This window comes from Emydura macquarii, unplaced genomic scaffold (assembly GCF_026122565.2).
Source record: "Emydura macquarii macquarii isolate MOO-44397 ecotype Brisbane River unplaced genomic scaffold, CSIRO-AGI_Emac_v2 contig_2369, whole genome shotgun sequence".
In the NCBI taxonomy this organism is placed as follows: domain Eukaryota; kingdom Metazoa; phylum Chordata; order Testudines; family Chelidae; genus Emydura; species Emydura macquarii.
The window spans coordinates 164187-187188 of record NW_027132506.1 but is presented as its reverse complement, the minus strand read 5'-3'; the positions used below and the strand labels follow the sequence as shown (position 1 = coordinate 187188).

At 40.2% G+C, this 23002-nt stretch overlaps 1 protein-coding gene across 1 annotated transcript in view; it reads right to left on the bottom strand.

Moving 5' to 3' along the window:
- RAD54L2 (RAD54 like 2) overlaps nucleotides 1–23002 on the bottom strand; it is a 75254-nt gene that overhangs the window by 41814 nt on the left and 10438 nt on the right. The window contains exon 2 of the mRNA XM_067561157.1: nucleotides 5538–5744. Coding sequence (XP_067417258.1) covers nucleotides 5538–5688 — 151 coding nt within the window. The 5' untranslated portion in view covers nucleotides 5689–5744. The remainder of the gene's footprint in view (nucleotides 1–5537; nucleotides 5745–23002) is intronic.

Sequence of the window (23002 nt, the reverse complement as noted above, 5' to 3'; positions counted from 1 at the left end):
TAAGGGACAAAATCTGCAGTCCTACCTACTCAAGCAAAGCTCCCACTGAAGTTAATTGTGTTTTTTGCCTAAATATGAACCACAGGACTTAGCCCACATTTAAAAACAAAAAAACAAAACACACACACACACACACACACACACTTACCTGTGTTAGTAACTCTTTAGATCATTAAAATGAAAGCATCAATATCGCAGTTATTTTCACTACTAATTCTGTTTTATTACATATAAAAATTCTAGTTTATTGGGAAAAAATTGTTTTTATAAAACAAATCGAGGCCTAAATTGACCTGAGAAATGCCTTTTTCTGATACACTACATGCAATTGAGACTCTGGGCTTGTCTACTTTGGGTCAACCACAAGAAGCTGACACAATATTAAACACAACAGTCCTAGTCTCCACTGAACAGTAAGTCATGTTTGACGTGTTGTTAGTTACTGCGACCTATCAGGGGTTTGTATTAATATAATCTAATTTCCCAGCACAGAGAAACCCACAAGGTTTAAATACATGCCAATACACAGGATGTTAACTAGTAAGTAAATCACCTGGCATGGAGGGGAGACTACTTATACACCCAAGCTGTGATATATGCCTTTCTTTCGGTGTGCAGCTACTTTAACTGGAAAATCGTTTACAGAAAGTCATTACAAACATATTTTGAAAAGGCTAGCCCAGCTGTTTTGGTGCATCAAAATGAACTGCTAAGCTGGGAGGTTCAAGTTCGGTTACCCAGCTTGTAATGCAGGGTAGGACCATTGTGGAAAAAGCACGTTTACTGTGAAGAGAAGAGGCTTGTCTCACTCAGAGTCCCCCACCATCTGACTTAGAAGTAACACTGATGGGCTCCAAAGGGAGCTGCATCCAGTTCTAATCAGCCAAAATAAAGAGGAGCAATGTAGAGTCCTTTAGCAGGGGAAATAAGGAGAAAAGGGGGAGATCACATACCTAGTCTCCCCCATCCCACTCCCAAAATAAATCCTCCTGCTCTGCAAATAGTATTTTTCTGGATGAGTTATAGGATATTGATAATGCTTTTATATTTATTTATATACTTTATTATTTACCAGCATTGATCACTGTGACATTTGCACAGAGAGACAGCAGGGCTTAAAAACACAAAATAAATCCTCCTAATCAATTTCAAAACCCTTTTGGGCTACAAGCAAGTTCTTCATTTTGTTTCATCCCCACAGAAGAGCCTCCTTTCCATGCCAGTTTTATTATGACAGGATTCACTTTTTCTCTGCTCCCTCCCCCAGTTTCCAGTCACACACCAACAAGAGCCGAACTGTTTAGACTGCTTGCATCACAGATCTGAAGCAATATGCAAGGAGCAATACAGTTTATTATGCTCCTCTACCGTAGCAGATGGAATCATCTAATAAAAATATAGTGTTCCCCAAGGAGCAGCAGCAGTGTCTTATGCTGCCCAGCAGGAGGATGGAGAAAAAATTCCATCGACCTTGGGATCTCCTTTCCCTCAACACCCAGCCACCCACCCACATGAAATGCTGTTAAATCATTACTCTTAAATCTTCTGGGAAGCAGCAAAAATGATACATTTGCCGTCTTTCCTCTTGAAACAACCTACCCCCACTAGAACAGGGGTTCTCTGTTAGTGGTGGAAGAGATTAGAGGTCACCCATCTTATCTCCTTGGAGTCACAATGGCAGTTTCAAGGCAGTCCTTCCCAGAACAGAAAGGAGATTAGCATGGGTCAAGAGCAGAAGGCAACAGACTAACATCTATCTTCCAGAACTGAAGAGTTTGCCATTTATCCAGCAGAAAAAGTGCAAGTAAAATTACACCCCCCCCCTCCCGCACCAACAGCACCTTTTTTCAATCAATAAGGCCCTTTCTAACCTTAGACACAAATATTCCCTGATTAAGGGGGATAATGTTTGATAGACTAACAATAACAGAGACAAGGTGGCTGAGGTAATATCTTTTATTGGAGCAACTTTTGCTGGTGACAGAGGCTATGTCTACACTGCAGCACTAATTCGAATTAGCTTAATTTGAATTACAGAAAGCGATTTATAGAAAGCGCTGCAGACTGTCCACACTACAGTGTTTGTGCTGGTTTCTTGTGTCCACACTGGCCAGCCTTAATTCGAATTAGAAAGCAGTGCAATGTGGGAAGCTATCCCAAAGTGCAACTAACCATAGAGGTTGTTGTGACGAGTGTCATCATCCCAGGATGCAGCGCTGCTTCCCCCACCCTCTTCCCCCACCCCCAAACAAACAGGAAAAGGATTTTCATGCCGTTTTTTTACAACCCCGATCGCCATTGCTGCAGGCACATGGAGCCAGCTGAACTATGCTCTCATTTTGACATGACAAATACATCGCAGCTTATCCTGGATTACTTTAGAACTGTATGCTGTTTGCCTTTTATGCTCCCCCCACCACCCCCTGTATATTGCTTGCCTTTGATTTTGATTCTACCGGTGTCTGTAGAATGTAAGATAAACAACAAGAGAGCCAGTTAGTATATTAATACAGTGATACAAATATTTCCATTTCACTGATGGAAAGCATGATATAATGTATCCACATGTAGCACTGTGAATAAATTCTTAAGAAAGTATCAATTTCCATGATTGGCCACTGAAACAATGTAGCAAAGAATATCCTCTCACTGCTGGGATTTAAAATGCATTCACCACGAGAGGAGGGGGGTGGGTGGTGAAATCTTTCAAAGGGACAAACTTTAAAAGGGCTAAACTTTCAAAGGGACAAATCTTAAAGGGACAAACTGCAAAGGGCTTGCTGGGCAGTTAAAACGCATTCACAACGCGGGGAGAGAGGGGTGAAATTTTCAAACCCTTAAAGGGACAAACTGCAAATGGCTTATTGTGTGGGGGGGGGGGGGGGGGAGGAGAGGGTGAATGCAGCTTGGATTTTAAACCCATCCACTGCAGAAAATGAAGATTTAAATCTTCCCGGGGCTGCTTTGGGGAAGGGTACTGAAATGGGGCATCATGGGATACAGTCTGGAGGCCAATTAATTCAAATTAAGTCCCATTGCATCCACACTCACACTAATGCGAATTAATTGATGCGCTTCAGGCGCTAATCCACTTGCAAAGGTGGTTTTATTAATTCTATTTTAAAGACTTCTTAATTTGAATTAACAATGCGCACGTGTAGATGCGGGAGTAATTAATTCGAATTAAGCCACCAGTGTAGACCAGGCCAGAGTCAAGCTTTCAAGCCTACACTGAGCTCTTCTCACCAACTTGAAAGCTTGTCTCTCTCACCAACAGAAGTTGGCCCAATAAAAGATATCACCTCACCTACCTGGTCTCTCTAATATCCTGGGGCTGACATGGCTACAACACTGCATATAACAATCACAGAGGCTATTGCATTCCTCTGTTATCCCTCATTTAAGATTATACACAGGACAGTAACAGGCTCAATTTATAGGATGCTATCAGATGAAGTCGGGGCCCCATGCTGACCTACCCACCTACATAGGGCAGTGGTTCTCGACCAGGGGTCCATGGTGAGCAAGCCAGTTTCGGGGGACTGTGGTGCCCCATGGCTGAAGCGAGGCATCCGGACCCCTGGCAACTCTGCAGGGCTGAAACGAGGAGCAGAGCTATAGGGAGTCCTAGGGCCCCTGCAGGGCTGAAGCCCCGGTGCCCCAAGCTCCCATGGGTCTGAAGCTCCAAACCCTCCCCTGCCTGGAGCTCTGAGCCTGCTCGTCCCACAGCTGGAGCCCTGAGGCACCCCCTCGCAACCCAGTGGCTGTAATCTGGAGCCCTCTGCCCCCCAGCCCAGTAGGGCTAAAGCCTCAAGGCCCCCACCACCACCTGGTGGCTGAAACCAGGAGCCCCAAGGTCCGCCCCCCACTGGGCCCTGGAGATTTTATAGTATGTTGGGTGGGCCTCCGAAAGAAAAAGATTTAGAACCCCTGACATAGGGGACTAGAATCAGCAAATTTTCATTTGTCTTTATTTTTTTTTTTATCTGAATCACAGGATTTGCCTGATCTCCCAATCCCATATGTGTAACTGAGGGTTCAGACCACATAATCTACTGACCTCCCCTGAAGGAACTATCCCCTAGTAGGCCACTGCTGATGGAACCTGCCTTAGGTACACACATATAGTGTGTTCACAACACAGAGAGGGAACCTGCTCAAGATAATACTGCGCTACTTCCTCCCCACTTACCAAAAGCTGGGCTCTCTGCTCACAGAATCAGACAGGAGCATGAGTTCGCATTTTTGGTCTCCTCATCTGCTTTACAGATAGCACATGAGGTTATCAAAACTGAAATTATTTTGGAAGTCGAATTAATATTTCACTATTCATGTTATGTACTTCTTACATTTCCATCAAACTAGAAACTGACTAGTCTATTTTCATTGTCAAGTCAATTTCACTTTCAATTTTTACACATCATGTGCACAATGCTGCAATTTGTGAGTTGCAAAATAGATGCAGAGGAATATTTAAAGAAAAAACCCCACTTTTTCATTGGAATTTTAATAAATAAATTTATTATTAAATTTTATTTAAAGGCTTATTTTTTTTAAAAATTAAGTTATGGGACAAAGCTGACACAACAGTGTCCTTTCAATAGTGTTAGGCATTTCTTAAATAGGGATCCAAGAATATCAAAGTTCTTTACAAACCTGAATTACAGCTACAAATCTGTGCAGCAAAGTATCATCATTTCACAGATTAGGAAACTAAGACCTGGAAAAACTAAAGACAGACTCAAGATAACACAGAATCAGCCACAGTGACACAGCCAGTAATATACTCCAGAACTCCTTATTTCCAGTCCCCTGATCCAACCACAGTACCCCACTGCTGTAAATCAGGCTTCTTCAAGACAAAGTCAAACTAAAGCAAGAGCCCTGTGACAGTTTCTGTTAGGGACCCAAAAAATAAAGAATTATGTCAGACTAGAGCCAGAGCCACTAAATGGACAGCATGGCTGTTTTAGCACCTCATTCCACCAACAAAGGTTTTCCAAATCCAGGTTTAAATACAAACATAATCAGTAGCCTTGAAAACCAGCCTCTGAATGCCAGTGCTCACAACTGCATCTGTTACATACTCTAGGTTTCCTTTCTTATCAGCCCTTCACCCTGAACAGCAAACTTTTGAAATGTGTTTAATCCATATTCTCTCTCAGAGGCAGAAAACAAGTGATTCGCCATCAATATTAATAATAGAACAGTACTACCAGCAAACAAATGAAGCTAAATTCCAGCCGCTGCAATCAGAAATAACCCCAAAACATCCCGAAAGAGTGAAGACAGAACACCGCAGAGGGATTTTGTCAATAGTTCAAACAGTCAACATTTTTCCTCAGGAAGCCTTTGAAGCATGAGCAATCTCTATACTTGAAATGCTCAGCAAAACCCAGAACTGAGGTTTGTTTCCTCTCCTCTCTATTTAGATTTTATTTCCATGGGGCTCCCCAAAGCTACCCAATGAGACTTAGCAGTTCCAGTGATTACGTATGGTAAAGTGTATGTGCGTTCTCACAGCCCCAACCACTCACCATTCTCATCGAGTAAGTCTTCCTCGTCATCCCCGTCATTGTCTTCCTCCATTGCCTCATCATCATCTTCCTCCTCCTCCTCTTCCATATCCTCCTGCTCCAAGTCTGGGTCCAGGTCTGGATCACTCCCTGAGATTGACTCGTCCGACATGATTCCCAGTGGTGCTCCTTGTGCATTACCTGCTCATGGTTTATTGTAAGGCAGCCCTGCAGGAGTAGGAAGAAAAAATCCATTCAAGAAAAAAGTCAGTCATGCAGAACTTCCGATATAAAAGCCTCCCAAGTGCAGCCCATGACAAGTTTGTGTGGTCCCACAACTATAGTTAATATTTAACCTGGGCATCAGAATCCTCTCAGAAGAGAGGATCATGGACACAATCATTAAAGAAGGGATGAGGAGGGTAGTACTTTGCATCCACTCTAGTTACAGATCTTGCGTGAGTTATTGCCAGGGCTTGAAAAATTTAGCCAATTCCCAAAAATTAAGCAAACAAGCCATGGGGAAAGACGTCTGTGCTCCTATGACAGAACCTACCTGCCAAAGCCAAAACCTGCAGAATGTAACGAAAACATAGGTGCACTGTTTACTGTGTACTGTATTTAATTGTAACATGCTGTCATTCTATTTTGTTTATTATTTAGTATTATTATTAATTACTAATCTCTCTTACTTTTGTAAACTTTCTTCCCCTTGCTGGTTTCACTCCACCTATTCTTTCCTATAGCAGTGGTAGTGCTGTCACTTTCCCTGTGGATTCCTCTTCAGTGTACGTTTCCTTTTCCCCATCCTTTTTTCTCTCTCTGCAGTGTTGTCTCCCTCTTCCTTTATATTTTCAGTCTCTCTATACCATACTTCTCTTTTCTAATATATACCATCAATTTCACCTTTTCTCTGCCACACACCCAAATCACACCCATCCACTTACACATAAGGTTTGGAAACCTAACTAGACACCGAGAGAACTAAACATATCAGCCCAAAGTCTGATATGAAAGTTGGGCTACCTCCACACTGTGCTCCTGATCTACCTCACATGTGCTTGCACCTGTGTCCCAAAGTGAATAAATATGAAACAAAATTAGCTCTCAACTTCTAAAAGGAAGGTCCTAACAACACAGGCAAAGTCTTCTGTAGAGGGCAGAGTCACTACGCTCACCAGCAATGTACCAAGATCATGGAGGATCAGAGCTCTGAAACCAGTATCAGAGGCTCAGCTCAAGCCAGAGCATCTTACTTGTTATTTTTAGAGTGCATAGGTCAAGAGAATTCTCTTGTGAATACTGGCATAATAAAATGATGCTAAAATATTAATATTTTATATAAAAATGATGCAAACATCCCAAACAATTCCAAGATATTACTATCCAAATGCACTGCTATTAAAAACAAAGGTGACCTTTTCATTTGATTTCAGATATTGCTGTGTGTCTTAAGCTCAGGGTCAAAATGCTAGCTGAAAGTCACTTCCAGGAAACAGAAAGTGGATTGGGTAGATCTTTTGACACCTCTTATTGGTCAGGCAATTAAGTTTCACATATAGACTTTATCTACCTCAGGATTTTATACTGCAACCCATTATTGTAGTATCTGGGTGCCTTCAACTCTTCACAGTGGCCTGTGTATCTTGTAGACAAAGACAACCTTCCCTTAATGCAACATGAAGAAAGACTGTGACAAGGGTCCAGGACCCATTCATTGCGCCATCCCTTTTTAAAGGAAGGCAAAGAGAAGAATAAAAGCTCAGGAGGGGATAACAACACATCTGCCCAAAAAAGACAGGTTACAGCTACTTCCTCTAGGGAATGGGACAGGAGTGCTGGGCTGTGGAGAAACTCTCACTTAGTCCCATCTCACATTGTCACAGTAGGTAGGAGCCACTGTATAGAATGACAAAGTAAACTGGAAAAAAAGGCCAAGGTGATCACTAAGGCGTATATTGTCAGCTCAGACCACCTGTTGCCCAAGCTTGGATTTCATGACAGATCCCTCCCTGTTTAGACGTGCCTTAGCTATGTTTCAAGGAGAACAGTGTCATATGTCAGCTGTGTAGGGGGAGAGAATTTAGTCCTGGATAGGGCGGGTGGAAAGCAAAGTGTCAAAAGGAGAGAAAATGAAGATAATAGCAGACAACAGCAAATCCAGTCCTTGGAAAAAAGCTAAAGATGTGTTCAAACGTGAGCCTCTGAAAGGTCACCATTTAACACAACCAGTATGGCCCTACATGCGCCTCATCAAATGTTTTCCCTGTTCTTTATGCATTATCAATCATCTACCTTTGTCCCTAGGACTAAAGCTACTTAAGATTTAAGCTGTATTGTATCTGGGAACTGAAATGCACATTTCAAAAAGATATGAATCTCTAATAGTCTTTTCCAAGCAGTTAAAATAGGACTGTATGCAAGCTCTCCACAACTGCACAAACTTTTCATGAAATATGTAGAAGTTTCATTTTCTGGTTTATTATTAATTATTTGTATTAATGCAGTGCCCTCATCGTGGACTTACTAGGCACTGTAGGCTAGACACCCTGGAAGTTAAAAAGCACCCCACAACCCTGTAAAATAAGGCCTGAAAAAATACAAATCTAAATGCTAAATCTGTTAGAATTATTTCAGTTGAAGTAATTAAGACACTGGGACGCTAACCTAGGCAAAAGTAACAGTGAGAACATGTCTGCCAGACATGAAGGGAAAGCAAGAGAACAAAAGAAAATGAAATCAAGGGAAGATGATGTGTCAGGGGACTGGTATTGTGATATAGAGCCTTTTGCCACTAGGTTACAGGTTCCATTCTAGTCTTTGGTGGAAGCTATCACAAGTTTTTACAGTTGTTTAGTGGACTAAAGCAAATAGGTTAGTTGTCTCAGTCCAGCAAACAGCAGATACAACACAAACCTCTACTGACTTAAATGGAACAACAGCAATTCACACCAGTTAAGGATCTGTCCACAGATCCCCAGACTCACTGCCATTTACTTCATACTCTAGAATCAGTGTTTCTCAACAACCAGTTTGTGACTGGCGCTGGTACCCGAGATCTCCCTGTCAACCAGAGTACATACTGGGCTTGTACTCTGTTTGCTAGCCTGTGCCGAAGTGCATGCCACTACATCTACACTGCTATTTTTACTCACGCTAGCTAGCATAGGTATGCCTATCCATGCTACAATCACACCTTCATTTGCAGTGTATCACAGAATCATAGAAACTCAGAGAAGAAAGGGATCTCAAGAGGTCACACAGTCCAGCCCCGTGTGCTGAGGCAGCACCAAGTAAACCTAGAAGACCATCTCTAACTCGTTTGTCCAACCTGTTCTTAAAAACCTCCAAGGACAGGGATTCCACAATCTCCTTTGGAAGTCTGTTCCGGAGTTTAACTACCCTTATACCTAGAAAATGTTTCCTAATATCTAATCTAAATTTCCCTTCTTGCAGATTAAGCCTATTAGATCTTTGTCCTACCTTCAGTGGATATGGAGAACAACTGATCACCGTCCTCTTTATATTGGCCTTAACTTATTTGAAGACTGTTACCAGGTTCCCACCCCATCTTCTTCTGTCAAGACTAAATATGGCCATTTAAAAAAAACCTTTTTTCATAGGTCAGGTTTACCAAATCTTATCATTTTTGTTGCTCTCCTCTGGACTCTCTCTAATTTGCCCACATCTTCCATAAAATGTGGTGCCCCGAATTGGATACAGTACTCCAGCTGAGGCCTCACCATCCCTGAGTTGAGCAGGACACTTGTCTCCCTTGTCTGACATGCAACACTCCTGCTAATATAGCCCAAAATGATATTAGCCTTTTTCACAACTGTATCACATTGTTGACTCATATTCAATTTGCGATCCAATATAACTCCACATCCTTTTCTGTGGTACTAAACTGCACAGTGGCTAGCCAGTTCATTCATGAAATTCATTTCATTCATGAAATTGCTCATTTAATTTTTCCTTCTTAAGTTTAGGGTATTGCATTTGTCTTTACTGAATTTCTCCTTGTTGATTTCAGACCAATTCTCCAATTTGTCATGGTCATTTGAATTGTAATCCTGTCCTCTCAAGTGTTTGCAACCCCATCTAGTTTGGTGTCATGCGCAAATTTTATAAGCATACTCTCCCCACTTCATTATTCAAGATAATGATACAAAAATTGAATAGTACCTGACCTAGGACAGACTCCTGTGGGACCCCTTCTGAATAAAGCCTCCCAGTTGAACAGTGTACTATTGATAACTACTCTGAGTACAATCTTTCAAACAATTTTGCACTGACCTTATAGTAATTTCTTCTAGACCATATTTCTATAGCCCTGCAAATCTGCAAATATCCACAGACCATTTTTGCGTTCATGGACCGGATGCGGCTACAAATTTTGTATCCACACAGGGCTCTACATATTTCCTTAGCTTACTTATGAGAATGTCATGTGGGACTATGTCCAAAACCTTACTAAAATCAAGGTATATAACATCTGCTGTGTCCCCTCTATCCACTAGGCCAGTACCCGCATCAAATAAGAAAATTAGGTTGGTTTGACATGATTTGTTCTTGAGAAAAACTGTGTTGGCTATTACTTATAACTGTATAGTTTTCTAGGTGCTTACAAATTGATTATTAAATAATTTGTACCAGTATCATTACAGGTATCAAAGTTAGGTGGACTGGTCTATAGTTCCCTGGATTGTTGTTGCTTCCTTTTTTAAAGACAGGTACTATGTTTGCCTTTCAACAGTCATTTGGGAATTTACCAATCCTCTATGAGTAGATACACCCTTGGATTTCAGTAGGGTTTATTTTATTTATACCTTACCAAAGTGCCAGGCACTTTACAGACAAAGCACAGGTTTCTGCCAGAAACACAAAAATATCACCCACGCCCTTCCATCTAAAAAGACAACACACTGACCAAAAAGAAGGAGAATGTGATAATTGCTGAGTGTTCCTAATGTGCAAATTATGAACTTATTCTTACATAAACCAGGGAAAATCAGAAAAATGTTCTGATTTCACTAAATGAGACGTACACTACCTCAAAATAGAAGAGATTAAATCATCTAGTCTCAACACTAGTATTTTCCTGACTCATCTTTCACATCTCAGCATTTGTAACATAATTTACAAAAATGTATTTTTGAAAGTGGTTAAAAGATAGATAGTCGATCTTCATGTTGTCTGTATTTCCATGAATAAAATAAAAAGCATAGAAGCCATCAGTTAATCACAGAAAGTACCTTTTAAAAAGAGTAGATTCTAAGCTTTATTTTAATGCACAACTTATTAAAGGATATGGAAATTAGTAGTAAGTGCATCTTAAAAATATAACTTTAAACTATTCAGCAGCTTGCCTGATATGCAGGGGTAAAACAGAAGCTTTCTAAAGAATTCCAGTGTAATAAAGATAACCTCCTCTCTGCATGTTGTCACAGCTGTCCATCTTGCCCCATCCCCAACCCAGGTCCTGGCAGCTCCCCTACAATTTTCAGTTGCATAAGCTCTGCTTCTCTGGAGGGCTCCCAGGTTACCTGATAAAACTGGGATACACGACCTGAACACTGAACAACAGGCAGGTAGGAATCACAACGCAACCAGTCTGTCCTTATTTCTCACACAGATATGACCCAGTTCAGAGCCTTCTACCAAGGGGAATTACATAACATATCCAGATTGCATCTGCTGCTATTGTTTTACGACAGGGTTAGTCCAACCTCTCTCGCACACATTTAATCACTGCTGGCAGGCACTTTGCAAGAGATAAACAGATTACCTTCCACTGATCAAAGTTACTATTCATCTGGACTTTCTAGCTTTCCCACATTAAATCAATCTGTGAACCTTCTAGCCCTAGAATAGAAAGAAACATAAGAGGGAGAGATGGCATCCTGAGTGCAGAGAGAAGAGGCAGAAGGTAGACAGCACCAAGAAACAAACAAAATCCTCTACATCACAGGATTATATGAAAAAGCCTGTGAAGACTGGACAGATTTCATTGTCCGTTGCAAGCTTTTCTCCATGCTCCTGAGAGTAAGACACTTATTTAAGGGAAAAAAAGAAAAAAAGTGAGAGCAGAGATTCTTAACTAGTCACTTGTCCCCAGGAGCTGGGCCTTTAAGTGAAATAACAAATACTGTGATAGCAAGCAACACTCCCAGCTCTGGATCTCTCTGCAATTTCCATCACAGGACTAACCCACATGTGGTACATGTCCAAACAACGTATTTAATGAAATATGATAAATACAACTGGCTAAAGAAAGATTACAGCATGGACAGTGGAATGAATCCTGGTGTTCTCAAACTCACTATTCCTATGCCTGGTCTATCCTGCTGCTGGTGTTTGACAGGAGATACACAAGCTACATAAAGTAGCTTGCGTACCTCCCGTCGACTTACTTACGCTGCCATACCAGAGCGTCTTCATTGCACTGCATCAACCAGAGACACCCTCTGGTCGATGCAGCCTTACACTTTTCAGAGAGGTGGTTTAATCGCATCGACTGGAGAACACTTCCGGGATCGATTGAGCAGGTCTCCACGACTCGCTCAATCGATCCCGCTGCATCAATCCCCAAGTTGCTGGCAGTGTAGACATACTACTCTAAAGATATCAAATCCTGTCCACCCATTCAGAGGTGGGAAGGACTTCACTATACAAGGGGTAGTCAGAATATAAAAGCACCTGCGCTTCACAGGGACTCTCTCTGTACACCATCATGCAGGGGGGGTTTGGGTGTGGAGCCTGTGGATCCAGGACTATGTACATCTACTATATAAATACCTGCAGAGGACATAGATTCAACCTTGTAGCCCTGAGGCAGCACTAGCAGTTGTTATGCAAAATGAGGGAAGAAGATTCTATTCCCTGACCTCGCTTGAGCCAAGTCCATTATTTGAATTTGGTGGCCTCTTTCATAAGAGGTTTTGTCTTGGTTGTTGTAAAGTCTGGCTATAAACAAAGTGTCAAGAGCCCTGGGGAAATCCTTGAGCCCCAAATATTCCAGACTACTAGTGCATGCTGGGAGAGAAAAATTACAGACTAGTATGAAACAATTTTGGAGCAAAAACAGTTTGTAAACAGATAAATTAGGGTAAAATAGATAACTGCAATTAGAACTGAAAAAAATTAATTGGATTAAATTAATTAACTAAAGTGGGAAAAAATATTTGTTTTTAACCAAAAGTGAATTTTTTCAATTTCTTGCCAAACCCCTCCCCTGCCCCAAACCCGCCCCAAAATAAAAAATACCAATATTTAATTCAGGCCAATCTGAATTTATGTTTTCTGAATTAGACAGTTCATTTCAAAACAAAATGTCAAAATCAACGATTTTGACTTCTTAGAAAAAAGTTCCCTTTTTCATTCAGTTAAAACAATTTGCCAGATTCCACCCTGAATTCATGAATAGTTTCAGTCATCCTGAAAGTGCATTTTTGGGCAAGCCCAAAAATTCAGCTCTAATTCCATGCAAGTTCCACGCAAATTCTGCAGAAATCGTTGAAGTTTCATTTTTAATATATCACTAATCAGCTATTGTACTAGGTTGACATGTGGGGGTGAGAGGCTTATTTTGTGCAGGAGTATTCCTGTCTTGGCCTTCAGCTGCAAAAAGGCTTACATTTGGCACTATATAAATAAATAACATCCCGTACCTAATGGCATGTGCAAGTACAAAACATACAAATAGATCATTAGAAAAGAAGTCATTCATTAAAATTGCTCATGGGGAAAAATATATTGGTAATGTTTGTGTAATTTCCAAGTGACAATGCAATCAATATTTTGCTGTTGAATTTAAAAATCCAATATGAAAGAAAGTATAAAATGTCAGAACTAGTGGTTTTATTTAATTTAATTCTAACAATTTACCTTACAAAATATATTAACATCTCTACAAATTATATTTCTTTAGTCATTCTGTACTGTTGTGTAAAATGAAGACAATTATTTGCTCAGAAAAGGCACAAGCATGTTTTCAAAGAGCATTTGCCTAACAGGTAGTCTGTATTTTTAAATAAAGCAAATGCATGAGTCAAAATGCTTTGGCTCTAACATAAATCAATGAGATGGAACTTTTCTTTCGGAAAATTTAAGTTATATATATTTTTAAAATTGACATCATTGATTAAATCCTGATTTAAATCAGATCCTTCTGCTGTACTCACAAATGACTCAGTTTGTTGTAACAGACTACTATGAACTTAAAGCAGCAGTTTTTCACCTGTGCCTTATGGATAGCTGGTGGTGCACAGAGCACATGCTGGTGGTCTGTGAAGAGATGGCTGCTCACATGATGCTGGCTCTTCTTATTTCCACCTGTTTAATCACATCAGAAGTAGCTACATATATATTAAACACTAACAATATAGTAATCACTATTAACTCTCTCTGGAACCAATTGATGTACTTGCTACAAAGGTGTAATGCAGCAGAATGGGGAAAGAAGTGGTCTGCACAATTGCAAATGGGAGGGGAGGTTTGCACAACAGCCTCTCTGAAAATATGGTCCACACTATGAAGAAATGGGACAACCCCGTCCTGAGCACTGACAATCCTTAGATGAGACCCATCTGCCACCACATTCACAACCAAAAGCAAGCTCTATGTTAAAAGGCCATCTCTACAATCCACATCAAAGTGGTATATTGCTGGCTGAAGAAAACTGACTCTAACAGGCTGACCATGTGTATGCGCAACACCCTTCTCTGGAAGCAGGTGTTCTTTCTGCTGGGAAATGGTTAAGTGGTTTATGTTACGCACGAAGGCAGGTGGCTCACTATCCCATGCAAAATGGGAATGATGGCTCGCTACAAGAATCCAGGGTGTGCTTAAGCAGTCCTGAGATAGGTGCCATTGGAGCAGCTACACCCAAGGAGATATTTTGAATTGAACTTTATGTTGCTTTATTGTAAAGTTCTGCATATAGAAAATGAAGCCACAGGAATGGGATGATTTGAGGCTTTATATAGCAAACTGCATTTGAGGCGGGGAATGGCACCTGCTCACTCACCCCCTATTCTGAGGAAGACAAACTCCTACTAGATACTGTTGAGAAGAATCTGGTCTCATCCCCAACCAGTGTAAGTTGCAAGGATTCTCACTGCTGTTGGTCAACTTGATTTGCAGGAGCAGAGGCTAGAGAGAGAACAACAAAGGGGTGCTTTAGAAACCCAGTTCCACATACCATTTTCTGAAGAAATTCAGGACCCAGCCCCTTATTCTTTTTAGGTACATAAACCCCCTACTCAACAAGGCAGCATGACACCAAAGCAGCCTAAAACTGGCTCTTGCCTGGAGATGTGAAAACAATGAGAATATGTAAGAGAGGGTGGGGGAAAGAAAAGGAGTACAGCTAATCCTTCCCCTCTTGATGTGATAGTGCTGGAATGGAGAGTTTGACAATCAGCCTTACATAAAGCCCAGTTCCCACTGTGATTCTGCACAAAAAGAGCTAACGCAAGTCAACGGTAGCATCTGCAGATCATTACACAACACAGGCTGGTGGGAGCAGCACAGACTGCCTAATCAATCAACTGCTGCATGCCACTCAGAAGCTTCTGGGGGGCATGGTATGTACTTTCCCCTTGATGGCCCCCCATTTCGTAAGGGACAGAAACACACCACCACAAGCAATGTTGATATTGTGTAACATTTAAAGAAAAAATCCTCTTCTTCATAAGGTATTATAAATACTGAAATGTTGTTTATTTGTGAGTGGAACCAACAGAAATTTGCGGATATATTTTTGCTCTAATGTTGTGTAATTTTAAACATGATTTGATTTTTTGGCGTGTTAAACTGGACACTAGGATCATTTAAAATGTAGCAGCTTAGTTTTATGAAATTCTTCACAAAGTCCTTCCTACCCTGATATTCTCTCACGGGCCATCTGTACATGCTCCTGAACCTGAACTGTGGCCCACCGTGTCATTGTGTACTGCACCAGACTGTGAAGTCTTTGGACCAGGAACCATAGGCCACATCCTGCTCCCAGCTGCACTATCAATTTGAAGTAATTCCACTGAAGTTTTTCTGGACTGACACCACTGCAACTGAACAAAATCTGGTACCTTGTCTTATTTACGTTGTAGAATTGCCAGGTATATATTTTGGGCTTTTGAAATTTTGTCCTTTTAAATACAGCTCATAAAAAACATGCATTAAATCTTTTCTTTTTGAGCACCAACCTCACTCAACCACTGGCAACAGGTGAACTAATTCTAATCAACAGTGGAGGACTACAGTTAAAAAAGATTCTCCTGGGAGTTTAGGTTGTATGCATAGAAGGATGGCTTGCAATTGACTGTAAACAGAGCCAGTGCAAGGAGCACACGCTTCATGAGCCCTAAAAACACGAGGTGGTCCCAGGAGAAAGCCACCACTGATCAGTAAAGAACTAAAAAATGAATCTGTGGCCCCAGCAGTTAAGATTTGCTAGCACTGTTGCTCATCTTTTTTGGCACAAGTAGCTCACAAAAAGACCAGAGCTGCCCATAGACCATGTTTCCCTTTTCACAATGGGAAAAAATGCATGTTTTCTTAACCGTGGAATGCCTGGTTAATTCATCCAGTTCTCACAGAGCATCCACCATTCACATGCCCCTCTCTTTTTTACCACTCAGCTAAGCAGATCTGATTAGTGGTGTCTCACTGTCACTTCCTTCACCCATCTTTGTGCCTAACAAGTGCCAGTCACATGGCACAGTGTCACTTGGTCAATCATGTCAATCCTGTCAAACTTGGTCAATCATGACCAACTTGTGGTTGTTCTATCCCTTGAGACATTTCTGCATTTCACTATCTAGCATGTTAAGGGGGTTCTGTTTCTGATGCTGCACCTTTCCACCTCCTCAGTATTGACTGAAAACTACTTTTTCTTGACTTCAAAATTTTGAAAAAAATCAAACTTCATCTGTTTCTGGCTAAAGGAAATAATGAAATGAGGGAATTAACAGAAAACTCCCCTTGCCATCACCTACGTATCTTGTGCTTAGGCAAGAAATAGACTTCCTGGTAAGAAATGCACATGACCTGGTTTGTCAAGTTTGCAGATAATTTCTAACTCAGCAGTTTCTCTTTCAAGTCTGCACATCCACTAATGTTATATATGCCATCATATGCCAGCAATGCCCCTCTGCCATGTACATTGGCCAAACTGGACTATCACTACGCAAAAGGATAAATGGACACAAATCAGACATAAAAAATAATAACATCCATAAACCAGTCGGAGAACACTTCAGTCTCCCAGGGCACACTGTCACTGACCTAAAAGTTGCTGTACTTCTCCAAAAAACTTCAAAAACAGACTTGAAAGAGAAACTGCTGAGTTAGAAATTATCTGCAAACTTGACACATTCAAACTGGGTTTAGACAGGGATTTGGAATGGCTATCTCAGGACAAGAAGTAATTTGCTCTGATCACCCATTCTCACCTCCTACTCAATGGTTGTCATTAGGACTCAAGTACCCAGCTTTTATCCACCTGCCCCATTGTTATCTATGTCCTTGGATATGTAAATGTTGCCTACTATATATGTTACCTATTTGCTGTATCATTTCTACCAACTGCATCTGAGGAAGTGAGCTGAAGCTCATGAAAGCTTATGCCTGCTGAAATTAGTTAGTCTTTAAAGTGCTACAGAATTCTCTTTGTTTAAGTTTACTATCTCTCACAATGTGCACACTATATACTTCTTTACCCTTCAAAAATGTCAATATGGACTTTGCACACTTGAGTTTCACTTTCAAGCAGTTTTAAAATCAGTACAACCCAAGCTGATCAGTAAACTGACATATATTAATATAACAACACTATTTTAAAGGGCACCACAGAATTTTCATACAAGGACCCTGTGACCATCTAGTCTTACCTCCTGTATAATACAGGCCAGAGAACTTCTCCACAATATTTCCTAGAGCGTATCTGGGGCCATTATCTATGCGAGCATCAGGTCCATCTGCAGATAGCCGGTTAAAGGCTTTAATAGAGAAAATATCAGTATATGTTGATTTCCATATAATTTAGGGATTTTAATCTATTACTGCAACAGTTCATAATGAAATTTATATATTCATATCATACATAATCCAGGTTTTTAATTTCTAAGGTTCAGAAGCAGAAAGACATCTTAGAAAACCACTGGACTATGCTCTTCCCAGGCCAATAACTTGAGAGCAGGAAGGACAGGACGAAGAAGAACTACACGGTAGTGAGGAAGAGTAGGTTATAAGTGATCTTTAGTCAACAGCTTTCCTCAAGGGACAACATTTTTCTTTTAAAGTCTATTTAGTGCTTGTGAAAGGTACTAACCAACAGCCCTGGAAAGTTCTCTTTATTCACAAAGTAAGTATAAAATGAGCAGAAACTATGCAAACTTTCCCACAATACCTCATCAATGTGCCATAATCCTGAGCTAGAGGGACCACACATAGTAAGAGTAGTACCCCAACACTCAATCTCTAACATCTGCTAAAACAAAGGTCGGAGTGGGGTTTTCCTGTGCCTATCTCCCTCTTCTTCCTTCTCCTATGAATTATTAGCAACTGGATTGAGGCTGCCAAATCATTTCACTCAGTCCACCTAACATTCATCTAACTATAAGAACTTTTGGTCATTATTCATCTGGACTGAATTCAGGGATTTGAATAACAACCATAACTTTTCTTTTCATGGGAACTCATGTATGATTAACAGCATTCTTCTCTATAAGTAGCACCACATTCTATTTCATCCACTGTTTTCTGAAGAAGAAAAAAAAATCAAGATTTCCTAATGGGTATTTTTTGTCTCTCTCTCACATCATAAAAGGAGATTTAAAAATAAAAATGGCTCATACTAGTAGCAGAGATGAACATCTCCATATCTCATTCTACTAAGATGAGTAGTTCCCTGTCCTTCTTTTCTTGGACATAATTTTCAAAGTAAGCATTCCTCAGATTTATTAAATCAGATTATTACACAGAAATAAAACATACACCACCTGTATTGCTTTTAAGGAGAAATAATCTAAGTAAGTAATAAACAAAACAGCACAAGAAGTAGCAATACAATACAATGAGGAAATAGAAGTCTAAAAGACAGGGAATATATCCTGTGTCAATTTCACAAAACAGACATGATTAGGATTTATGCTATTTTAATTATTTACAGTCACCTAAAAACCCCAACTGAGAGGGAGTTTTACATTGTGCCGGATGTTGTGCACAGTGTCAGAGATAGAAAACTCTTTATGATAGGGGCTATCTAAATAGTCCTCAAATGGTTTGGTAGTAATCAAATTATTCTAACAATGAGCCAGAATGGCTCTATGTCAGTCAGTTGCCAAGTTATAGTGTTATGCCTTTCCATGTAGGGAACTCAGTTTGGAATTCTAGTTCCAGTCTCTCAAAGGCAGCTTGCTCAGGCCTTGTGAAAGAGGGACTTTCTCATGCTGTTCCACAAGTGCTTCCTTGGATAGTTAAAGAGTGAAACCGATGGCTTGCAAATAAAGTTCTCATTCACACTTGAAAAGATGGTCACTGTGCTAATGGGACAGGAACAGTAAGTTGGGAACAGTTTCTGACAGAAGGGTCAAGGAATCCTCCAAAAATGTCAAGAGGAAAAAATTGCATTCTCCATGTCATTAAGTCTGTGAATGTGAGCAGTTGAGATTTTTTTCACTTGATACAAGAGTTATCAAGGTCCCATTTCTTTTAAAGTAGATAATTATTATCCTAGAACGCTTTGGGTTACATCATGCTTAGAAGGGAAAAGAAGGGATTAAAACATCTGCTTCAGGCAAGAGGGAAGAGAATCTACCCAGACCTAGAGAAACTAATATGTGCCAGGCCTAGATAGAGAGCCCTTCAATCAAAGCTCATTAGAAAGCAGCTATAGAGGGGGAAGATGAGTTTAAACTGAGCTGATTCCAGTGGGGAAAACAGTACTGACATGAAGCCAATGGTCAGAATGGCAGGGCATTTCTTTTCAACTTGGTCAACAGGAACTTGCTTTAGTTAGCATCCCCTGAAACTAGGGACTTATGTTCAGCACCGTGAAGGAAAAGAGAAGAGGCCTGCTTTATCCTCCTCCCATCTTCTGTTTTTTGTGTTCTTTCCCTCCATAAATAACTGTAGTGCCTGGCTTTTCTTATATTATTCCCAGGCAGTAGCAGCATGAAACTGACATGGCTCCAAACAGTGGCAGTAAAAACAGGCAGATGCTGTTTCCCTCCCCCTATTTATTTTTATTATGTTTTTAACAAAATTAAAAATAGCATTTTTACAAAGACAAAATGCACAAATAAAATAATAAATCACATACAAGAAAACAAAAATATATATATCAAACACTGCTAGCAAAGTCCACAAACGTGAAAAGCACAGAAACTAAGTGTAGAACTGAGTTTCTTTTAGCTAACGTATCAAACAAAGGCAACAGAAGATATTCAAAGAAACAAGAACACATTAGGAATTTCATTTCTTCACGTACAGGAAACGGGCTCTTTTTTATTATTATTATTAATCTGAGGCAGTAAAAAGAGTTATCACAGTAAAAAAATAAAGCTAGTTTGATGTCTAGAAACACATAGGAAAAATACAAATGACAGACAATTTTCTGAGGGACAAGTCAGTTAGGAGTTATTTTAGAAATCAGAAAAACTTTAATTTTCTGTTACCCAAATTGTAGTTTCTTCATTTTCAGGTCTCACTCTTTTCAGATTTTTGTAATAAAATGTAGTTTTGGAAAAACAGAGGATTTACTTAAAGGTATGGGATGCACTTTCAGTATATTTGAAAAACTGCAGTCAATAAGACTAAAAAATGTAAAAGCTAACAGAAAGATCTACAACAGCAGATTTAGGAATACAGCAAATATGAATTATTTGCAGATTTAATATAATTTTCCATTGCAATTAAGAAGCACAACTCTCCACAAGGCCCACCAAAAAACTCAAAGCTCAAGAGGAGAGGAAACGGCTTGATGTGGCTGAAAGTCACCCTCGTGCCCTCCCAATTCTGGACTGATGCATAGGCTAGAGATGCCTCTGGCATAACAGAAAGCCTTAAAGGGCTGCCTAAATTATGGCAGTTTGTCATTGCAGTCCCGCCTACGCCAACAATTAAGATTGTCCCTACCACAGGGCCTTTTGCTGCCTACCACAAAGGCTGTGCCAGGGTGAATTCTCTCCAGACTTGATCCAGGGCTCTGCTAGCCCTTTTCTGATGCCAAAGCAGCATACTAGGGTCTTGGAAAAGGAGAGAATCCATCCCCAGATTTGTGTTATTCTTTTTTAAGTACTCTTAAAAAGGATTCAGCTAAAGGTGATAAGAGGCAACTGAGGGAAAGAACACATTTACTTCCTGCATTATTTGTCCCACTTGCAGTGACAATAAGGACAGAGTGAAAAATTTGTTCAAAACACCTCCCTTCCTTCTTTCCCTTGTTGCCTCTTCTTTGGTGGCAAAAAGGTGAAGAGGGAGATAAAAATAAAAGAGAGGTCCCCTTTAAAAAAAAAATTAGGAGGTGAAATGATAAATATCTCCCTGCAACAAAATCTCTTTTTGGTGAACATGTCAGCAGAGGAAACCTGGAAAAAATACCTGGGTATATATAGAGAGAATAAAAGATTTTCCTCCACTTTATGAAATAATATATAAGTGACAAAGGGCAAAAAGGTAGCTCCAGACCTCAGGGGGATAGAGTATTGATGGAAGCAACCTCTAGCTGGCTCCTTGCAGTGGGAGAAGCTTTTAACTCTGCCCTCAATGTCCTTTTGGCCTTCAGTAGACAGGACACAATGGAGACCCTAAGTAAAATTCCTTGCAGTTGCCCAGAAATCTGTTAATTTCACTCTGGTGCTACTTGATAAAGCTATGAGCAGACGCAAAAACAACATTGCATCATTCTACATCTGATTCACATTGACAAGGCTACCTAGACAACGTAAAGAAACAATTTTTCCGTGAAAGATCAAACTGTTCAGAAATTAATTAGTTTAGGCCCTCACACTCACAATATAAAGCTTCCCATTCACTACCGGCGAGTAGCCTTTGTCAGCACACACATGATGATTCCTGAGAAAAAGAGGAAGGGTGGGCATTGCAGTTTGTTAAAGAACTGAATCAAGGTGGTTGTGATTTTCCTTCATTCCTTCCCAAAAAATAAAAGCCTTACTGGGTCAGACCATCTAGCCCAGATCATGGTTTTGCATCCCTGCCCATCCTGGCTAATAGCCACTGATGGGGACCTGTCCTCCATGAACTTATCTAGTTGTTGTTTTTTTAAACCAACCCCACAAACAACACTTATTTGGAAAAAAAAAGTCACAAAGGCTTATGAAACCCAAACTAAGTGTTTCACTTCATTAGTACATGTATTCCTCAGGTAGGAAAAGGTACACCCATTGAATGAAAAGTTTCCAATACTGTAAGTAAAACATCACTACAATAATCAAGTCCCCAATCTACTAACTAGAGTTTAAGGACAGAAGAGACCATTAGATCATCTAGTCTGAACTCCTGCATACTACAGGCCATTAAATTTCACTTTGTTACCCATGTGTTGAGCCCAACAAATTGGGTTTGCCTAAAGCATGTCTTCTAGAAAGCCATTCAGTCTTAATTGGAACACATCAAGAGACAAAGAATCCACCACTTATATCACTTCATAATTTGTTCCAGTGATTAATCACCATCACTGTTAAAAATGGTGCCCAATTTCTCATTTGAACTTGTCTGGCTTTAACTTCCAGCCTTTGGTTCTTGTTATGCCTTTCTCTACTAAATTAAAGGATGCACAGGTACCCAGTATATTCTCCCCATGAACCGTATAAACTGTAATCAAGTCACCTCTTAGTTTTCTTTTTGATAAGTGAAACCAACTGAGCTCTAAGTCTGTCACTGTAAGGCATTTTTCTTCAGTCCTTTAATCATTGTTGTGGTTCTTTTCTATACTCTTTCCTGTTTTTCAACATCCTTTTTAAGATGTCAGCATCGGAACTGGACACAGTATTCCAGTATCGGTCTCACCAATGACATAATTTCTCTATTCACATTCACTACACCTCTGTTTATACGTCCAAGGATTACATTAGCCCTTTTCGCCACAGTATCAGCACTGGAAACTCATGTTCAGTTGCTCATACACTATGATTCCTAAATCCTTTTCAAAGATGTTGCTTTCCAGGATACAGTCCCCCGGTCCGTAGGTATGGACTGCACTCCTTGTTCCTAGATGTATAACTTTGCATTTGGCTATATTAAGACATACTTTATTGGAATGGGCCTAGTTTACCAAGCACTCCAGATCATTCTGTATGCCTGTCCTGTCCTCACTGTTTATCACTCCATTAATATTTGTGTCATCCACAAATCTTGTCAGCAGTGATTTTATATCTACTTCCAGATCTCTGATGAAAATGTTGAATAGCATCAGGCCTAGTACCAATCCCTTTGAAACCCAATAAGAACACCCCTATTCAATG